This window comes from Apium graveolens, chromosome 6 (genome assembly GCF_009905375.1).
Source record: "Apium graveolens cultivar Ventura chromosome 6, ASM990537v1, whole genome shotgun sequence".
NCBI lineage: Eukaryota > Viridiplantae > Streptophyta > Magnoliopsida > Apiales > Apiaceae > Apium > Apium graveolens.
In genome coordinates, this window is record NC_133652.1 from 275,065,873 (window position 1) to 275,074,879 (window position 9,007).

The 9,007-nt window shown below is 31.9% G+C and overlaps 1 protein-coding gene across 1 annotated transcript; it reads left to right on the plus strand.

The window, feature by feature from the left end:
* Nucleotides 1-1,590: 1,590 nt before the first annotated feature.
* Nucleotides 1,591-2,325, plus strand: LOC141666075 (uncharacterized). The gene is made up of 2 exons (XM_074472057.1): nt 1,591-1,651; nt 1,841-2,325. The coding sequence occupies exons 1-2, from the start codon at nt 1,591-1,593 to the stop codon at nt 2,323-2,325; spliced, it is 546 nt and encodes a 181-aa protein (XP_074328158.1).
* Nucleotides 2,326-9,007: the final 6,682 nt, after the last annotated feature.

Consider the following 9,007-nt stretch of genomic DNA (forward strand, 5'->3'; position numbering starts at 1 on the left):
AACTTAGTTCAATTCCAATAACTACAACATTTCTCGAGACAAACAAAAAGCGCAAACCAACACTAAACTCTTATCACAACATAAATACATAATATTACATGAACTCGACAAAAATGACTCACGTCCTGAGCCATTTGAGTAACAATATCCGCAAAATCCGAAGCAACGCCTTCATCATCCTCCCTATCGGAAAACTCAACTGAATCAATCGCGATTTGCACCTCTGAAACGACAAGTCACCGCAAACCTACACAAACACAAAACATGAAATCACACTATAAATTCAACAAATTCAACAAAAATAAAGCACTCGAAACATCGAAACAATCGCATACCATAGACCAGTAAAGCTCGTAGAGAAATCTAACAATCGGAACCGATATAAATAGGGCACAAATATTAACCCCCCAAAATTAGGATTTGAAATCCCCATAATTAACAAATTAAAATTAGAATTTGTAAACAAATAATAAAAAAATGCCCCAAAATTAAGGATTATAAACCCTAGATTAACAAATTAAATCAAGTTTGTACCTGTAATTACACCTAAGTGGAGCTTTGAAACATAGCTGAAATGATGAAATAGAGTTTTAAATGAGAAGCTTCAGTGAGATGTGCGGCGGGGAGATGTGCGACGGCGAGATGAGCGGATGAGCAGCAGCGAGAGAGTGTTTGTGTGGAGAGTAAGATGAACTTGTGTTTGTGTTTTTTCTTTTCTAAGTTTTTTATTTTAATTTGTGTGGGTTATTTTAGGTAGAGCGGGACTTTTCCCCCGTTTTTTTTAATTTTTTTGCATATCTAAGGCAACATGTATAAGGATGTTGGCCTACCAAATTTAAGATAACATTTAAAGTAACATTTGGTTATGATGTTGCTATATATCATTTTTTTCAATTTCTTGTCACATAAGACTACATTTTTTTGTGGCAACATCATTTTTGGACGTTGCTGAAAGCCATTTATGTGGTAGTGAGATGATACCATGGCCAATTACCTAAGGGTCATGAAAGGAATATTGACTCAATTTGATAAATGGTACGCGGAACATGTACCGAGAGAGAAGAACACTACATCCGACACCCTTTCCAAGTTCACCTAATCTGAAATCGAAAACTATCCAAGAAGTATCTACTTCCAAGTCCTGAGGATCCCGATAATTCATGCTATAAACTTGATAACACTAATTAGTTTGACTAGTTGATGGATTGACTCCATCGAGAACCACCTTAAGACGGGTTGGCTCCCGGATGATGCCCAAGAGGCACGCAAGTTATCAGTAAGAGCATTGAGGTATTCTTTAATTAAAGGTCTTTTATGCAAGAGGTCTTTCGTAATCCCATATTTGAAGTGCTTAAGACCTTATTAGCTAGAGGAGGCACTGAAGGAAGCCCACGAAGGGATTTGCGGACATTACTTTAGGGGCAGGGCCTTCACTCATAAGATAACCCAGCTGGGGTTTTACTGGCCATCCATATTAGCCAGTGCAAAGGCTTATGTGAAAAAGTGTAATACATTCCAGAGGCACGTTTCTGTAGTTCGATAGCACCTAGAGAGGCTTACGTCCATTAGGTCCCCCATCCCCTTCGCAATATGGGGAATGGACATACTAGGTCCCTTTTCTGTAGCATCGGAAAAAAGGAAGCTCATCGTGGTTGTAATTGACTACTTCACTAAGTAGATTTAGGCCAAAGCACTGCCAAGATAACCACCAAGAAAATTTCTCATTTCTTCTAGGAGAATGTAATATGTCGATTTGGAATCCCACACATCCTCGTTACGAATAATTGGCGATAATTCGACAATGAAAAGTTTAAGGAGTACTGTAATGATAACATCATAGAACTTCAATTCATCTCAATTGCCCATCCCCAAGCAAATGGGCAAGCAGAGGTCGCTAATCGGATCATCCTTGATGGACTCAAAAAGAGGGCCGAAAGCCCAAGAAACACTTGGGTCGACGAATTTTTAGCTATACTCTGGGCATATCATACTACGTACAAAGATACAACTAAAGCTACCCCATTCATGTTGGTCTACGGAGCCGAGACAGTGGTGCCCCTTGAGATCACCCACGGATTATCAAAGGTTAAAGCTTATGAAGCGGAAATTAATGAAGAAGGAATGAGGCTTGCTCTCGACCTTATTGACAAGGTCAGGGACGAAGCCAAAACCCGTAATGCGAAGCATCCGCGCAGAGCCTCCCTTTACTATAAAAGGAGGGTAAAAGAAAGGATTTTCCAACAAGAAGACTTGGTGTTAAGGAAGATTGAGGTGTTAGGAGTCGGAGAGAAAGGAAAGTTAGCCCCAAATTGGGAAGGACCTTAGAAGGTCACAAAGATAATGGGATGAGGATCTTATAAGCAAGAGACTTTGGGCGGAGATGAGGTCCCCCGAACATGAAAATATGTTCAGAAGTATGATTGCGGGGATGTGGTGGAATATAAGTATCTCGTTCATAATTCATCATTAGAATCATGATTTTTGTGCACTCAATTGGAAGTTTAAATTGTAACCCCTATAAAAGCATCAACTTTAAATCTAAACAATGCTTTTAACCTTAGTCCTGAAAATCAACAAAATCCCTCAACTTGAAACCCTTTGGCTGAACTGAGACGAGGAGAATGTTTTATACTTTTAAATTTCTAAAACAAGAACAATATATTTTCTGTCTATCAAAATATGTGAAAGGCACCTATAATTAGTGCCTAGTATTTTCACCTAAATTTCATTGTCTCTCACTTTCATATTTTGTTTCACCTAAATTTCATTGCCTCTCATGTTAATATTTTCACTTCACCTAAATTTCATTGACGGAAACCATACTCACTAGCTAGATTTGTGAAATAACTGGTGATTATTTATTTATTCGTTAAACTTGAAATTTTAAAAAAAACTACAAATACAAGAAATACCATGAGTCACTTGTATTTGAAATTTATAAGTTACTAAAAAAATAAATTTTTTAACTAAAAAATTATTGTATTTTATGTCAAAACATTACATAACTGTAATATTTTATCAAAATTAAAATTTTTTATTTATAACCCAAAATACTCACATGTGTAAAACCTTTAAAAAATCTTGTCTAATGTAGTAGTTATTTCAATATTATAGACACAATTCTCAGTGAAAATCCATCTACAGGAGAATAGACAATTATAGTGCCACAAGTAAAAAATTTAAATAACAATGTGATTAGTCAGATAGTAATAATAATGAATATTGCTTACTCTATTGTTGTGTTCCCTACATTTAGTAAGCAATATAGTTACCCTAATGTGGTTCTTTAGGCTTCTTTTGGTATTACTGTTACAGACAGGTACTACACTTTTTGCTCAAAAGTTATGACAAAGGTGTTTGGTAACTTTTAAAAGCACATGTATGGAAAAGTGCTTTTGGTTAAAAAGCATGTCCCCCAAACTTATGGAAAAAGCGTTTCACCATCTTACTTTCTCAAAAATATTATTTTTATATATTATATATCAAAATATGCATAAATTAAAAAAATTACCAAACAATCATCTGATTTTCTGACATCACTTTTTTCACCGGCACTTTCTTTTACAGCACAGCAGTTTTAACCAGCACTCCCAAACGAAACCTCTACTAAGGAAACTTATTCTTATGGAATTAAATGATGTAAATAAATTATTGTTTGCCCCTTTAGGGATGAACTTGGGATTTAAATATAATCTAATAGGTATGGAAGTGGGTTTTATTTTTTTAACTACCTGATGAAATTTAACCATTCTCTTTAATGTGAATTATTTTCTCAAACTCTTTGTGTGTCATGAAATTTCCATCCTTTAAAGTTTCAAAAAAAATTCATGTTAGAAATAAAGATATTAAAAAAATTAATTAATTATGTGGATTGTTTTATTTACTAAAAAACAAAAATAATTATCATATATTTAACACACTTTATTTTTTTATGAATTTGACAAAAAATTAGTATATAAACGAAACTTGATTTATTATGCATTATCCATCTACAAATAATAAGGTGGTGGCCCTAATTATCATTTTGATGTAAAAAATGGTCCCAAAAACGGTTTGGTGAACCGTGTTAAAAATTGTGAAATTATGGTATACTCTTAAATATAAAAGTATAAAAGAAAAAAATATAGAAAATATAATATTAAGTGGTGTTTTAGCGTTCCTAAATAATACACCAAAACAAGCTCAAAATAAAAAAAATCATAAGTTAAGTGAACTAACATGATAGCATTCAAAAAATAATGAAATGAAACAAAACGCTACACCATGTAGAGTTTTGACTTATTTTTGAAACATTAAACGATTTTGGGCCATAATTTTCAGAAGTGACATTTTTGTCATTTTATATCCCAAAGTGACATTTTGGTCCATTTCTCGAAAAAATATTAGTTTAAAATCGAGTGAATTTATTTAAATTTAGGAGTGCCAAATAAATTCATTAGCAGAAAAATTCCATCCACTTTTTGGGGATAAAATTGGAGCCAACAAATTTGGTCCAATTTAAAAAAATACAACAAATACAAAGTATTAATTTGCTACTCTTATATGTTAGAATTTATTGGGGCTCTTAAATTGGACACGACTTGGTAGAATTTAGGTGAGGTTGAGGTTGATTTTGTGTAGTTGTATTCAAGCCTTTATATGTGTGAACAATTTCACCATGCACGTTTTGAAAAGTAGACTCAAATATTGTAAGTCATAATTATCGAAATTATTTAATTTTGAAAATCTTGTCAAAGTCTACCTCATAAATATACTTAAATACAAGTCAAACCTTAAGAAATGAGAATCTACTAAAATAGAAGACAAACCATAAGAAATGAGAATATATTCCCATTGTGTAGTTGTATAAATATTGTAAGTGATAATTCATATCAAAATTTATTTTATTTTGAAAATCTTGTCCAAGTCTACCTCCTTAAGTATACTAAAATAGAAGGCAAACCCTGATAAATGATAAATGAGAATGTACTAAAATAGAAGGCAAACCCTGAGAAATGAGAATCTATTCCCCTGCCTACTAAAATAAATCTTGGTAATTTACATAACAAATTATCAACTCATGTCCAGTGGGGTGTTAAAAAATCATTGGCTGATGTTGTGTTACAAAATAAAAATGTATACATATGGTATGGAGGGGAGATGACTATATTTTTATAGCGGTTAAAGTAATTTTTTAATGTATATGTTGTTTATAAAAAGCTTGTGCTCAAAAGTAGGTAGAGATAATTTATTCATACAATTATATTATTTTGTCATTTTAGTTGACACAAATTATTACATCATAATTTTTTACTTTTTATTTGTAAATTTTGTATATAATGCACCCTAGCTTGCTACCACAATGACACATATAATTCTCAACATCTTGAGTTCTTCCACCGTCATGAATTTAGCATGAAAAAAATAATAGTCAAAATGAGTTTCTAATACTTCTTAAATAATAAAATATCCCATTACCAACTTGGTATAAAATTTTCTTTTTCTAAACTTTCAAAAAATTTGCACAACATTTTTTCAATATCAAGGTGATAAATATATTTGACCAGGCATGCTTTATATTTGTTCCCACATACATATTATATAACCCAAATTTTTAACATTATCAAATTAAATGATATTTATTTTTGCTTATGGAAGTGGGTGAATCTATTTCACTAGTTTATTATAAATTGTAAAATTGTGCTCACCCTAAATTAATTCATCTTGAAAATATAGATATTCCTGTACTTAAGAAATAAACAACAAAAAAATAATTAAGGAAATCACAATTCACCCACCATATATATGTAAAGTTTGAGAATTGTCAACAAAGACCATGGAAATACTAATGATCTATACAGTATTAATGATTCATGAAATAAAAAAAAGAATCTTATGAAATCTTTTCATATCTTGTTTTTCATTTAAGAGGAAGCTTAAATGAATTTTTCACTCTGATGAAGCTTAGGAAGCAGGGTCTTTCTAAAATTAGTTGGAAGATGATCGTAATTGTTTTCTACAAATTTGGCTATTGCTATGCAGCTTGAACCCTTTCTGCTCCCCAGAGTTGAGACTGCATGATTTATCATCTACATTTAAAAGAAAAGACCTTGAATACAATTTGTATGTCACAACTGTATGTAACTATTATTCAAACATCATTTACAAAATAAATATAATATACATGTTCATAAGTAGGATTAGAAGGAGGTGGAATATAAGTATTTGGTTCAGCATTCATCATTAGAACCATGCTTTGATGTGCACTCAGTTGGATGTTAAACTCTAAGCCCCTGTAAATGCTTCAACTTTAAATCTTAACTTTTATTTGAAACCTCAAGCTTGAAAATTAACATAATCCCTCAACTTGAAACCCTTTTGCTCCACACCCTACTTCAAGGTCTTCTTGGTTGAAGTGAGACAAGGGGAATGATTTTATACTTGATTTGGGAGATGCTAAATTTCTCAAAAAAAAACAATAGATTTCTTTGTCTCTGGCACCTATATTTGCCCCTCATTATTTTCACCTAAATTTCAAAATATGGGTAAGGCGGCTACCTTTGGGGCTCAATATTTTAGCTAAATTTCACTACCTCTCACTTTAATATTTGCACTTCACTTAAATTTCATTGAGTGCTCGTTGAAATCCAAGTAACCAGGTCATCTCATATGCTAGATTTTTGAAATAATTATTTATTATTTACTAATTTGTTAAAATTGAAATTTTATAAAAAAATTACATATACAAAAAGTTCCAAGAATTAGTTGTATTTCAAATTTATATGCTACTAAAATGAAAAAAAATCAACTCCAAATTTATTATATTCTGTGTCAAAAAAATCATATAATTATAATCTTTTATCAAAAATATAAATGTTTATTTTTAACCGAAAATACTTGCATGTGTAAAACCTTTAAAAAATGATGTCCCGTAGCTGTTTCAACATTCTAGAGTCAAATTCTTGGTAAAAATTTATATATATTAGAATAGACAGGTATGGTGCTAGAAATTAAAAAACTTAAATAAGGATGTGATTAATCACATAATAATAATGAGAAATTTTATTTAGGGTGATGTTGTTCCGTAGATTAGATTTAGTAAGCAATATAGTTACCCTATTGTGGTCCCCTAGATTTAATCTATAAAGAAAACCTATTTTTTAGAATTCAATGATGTAAATAACTTGGCATTTGCCTCAAATTAGGGAAACGAGTATTAACTTAATTTATTGTTATTAGAGGGATTTAAATATAATCTAATAGATATCGAGGGGAGTTTTATTTTTTAACGAATGTGTTGTATTTTCTTGTGATTAAAATCAACCATTCTCATTAAAGTGAATTATTTTCTCAAACTATTTGTGTGTTATGACATTTTCATTGTTCAAACATTCATTTTTTTATATATTAGAAATAAAGATATTTCAAAAAAATAATTTAGTTACGTGGAGTGCTTTAAAATATAGAAAATACTACTATATATTTGTAACTATACAATCACTTGTACCTAAAAGTTTAAACTCATTTTATTTTTTGATAAATTGGACATAATATCAGTATATGAACTAAACTTAATTTAATATACGTCATTCATCTAAAAACTGGGTCCCACCATGTTGACGTGGCACCTGTGGATCAATATTCCGAGGTGGTAATTGATGACATGTCATGTTATGACGTGTTAAAATTTTACGTGGCAGATCACGTGACATTCCAAGTCACACAATTGACTTATTTTATTGGAGTATGCTCCTCATACACTGATTTGTATCGGTGTAGTTGATGACAAAAAGCATTGCATTAGGAATCAAATCCAACATTTGCCGCTGATGTAATGCCCATTTTCTGTTGCAAAAGTCAAAAACAGGGTGCAATGCTTTTTTGGCCTATTGCCATATTAATAAAGTATTGCATTTGAGCATTTTGGGCGTATTTCCAGAACCACGAATTTTCCCTATTTCTTCTTTGAATAGGAATCTGTTTAATCAGCTGCCCGTCTCTTTCATTACCAAGGTCATTTATGATATCATTATCCCACCTGTTTTGAGCCACATTATTTAGACCACTAACTTTTCTGTCTTTCAATTCTAGTGAAAAATATCATTTAATGGGCATGATAACCATGTTATTTTCCAAATATTTGTTCCGTTATCATCTCCAATCCTTCTCCCACATCCTCTTTTAACCAAATATCGAGTTACCAGAATACTATGCCACATGTAACAAGGGTTGACCCCAAGATGTGGTGTCAAAAAATCTCCATCAGGAAAATACTGTGCCTGAATTATCATTATTCACTAGCCTCCTTCCTTGTTTAGCGAGCATAGCCAATTTAAGATATTTTAACTTTCCGAACCCCAAGCCTCATCCTTTTTTAACATTGAATAATTTGGAGATGAGCATTAGTATAACTAGAAAATTGATAAAATATATGTGCTCCACAAAGAGCATTTGTTGAAGATTACCATCCAGAATTAGGAGCAATAAGTATTTCTCTATTCGCAGCCTAAATCATCTGCATAAGTTCCTTGAATTGGCCATCAAAGAAAGAGTTGACTGATGTTTCACTTGAAGATCTGAAGTCTTGGAGAAAGACTAAGAGTTCTTGTCAAGACTAACACTATTAGCTTGAGATTTACCTTTATTTTGTTTATTTCTAGGTTTAGGTTTGGGTTTACCAAATATTTTGGGCCATTCAAGGTAGCTATAAAGGCAGAAATATCTATCATGAAGGTGTCCTGTCATTTGACAAAATTCACAGAAGGGAGTGGTTGAAGTGTCACCGACACTATTTTTCTTCTTCATAGATTGAAGTGTCTGCTACCATATTCATTGTCTTAAATGACATAGCAGATGACCCAACAAGCATATTAGAAGACACGTTTTCTCTTTCATATTCTTCATTTCATATGCTTCCCTTTAGGATGAATGAGGTATTATCACGAGAAGATGACCTCGAGTGACTGTAAAGAATCGTTTAATCCCATAAGAAATTGAGAGAGAAGACTTTTCCTTATGTACAAGTTCA

Excerpts from the sequence above, each read along its gene's own strand:
- LOC141666075 (XM_074472057.1), top strand. The coding sequence starts at position 1,591 with ATGGGGAATGGACATACTAGGTCCCTTTTCTGTAGCATCGGAAAAAAG. Across the intron at positions 1,652-1,840 it reads AAAAAAGGAAGCTCATCGTG|AACTTCAATTCATCTCAATT; the intron begins GTTGTAATTGAC and ends ATAACATCATAG.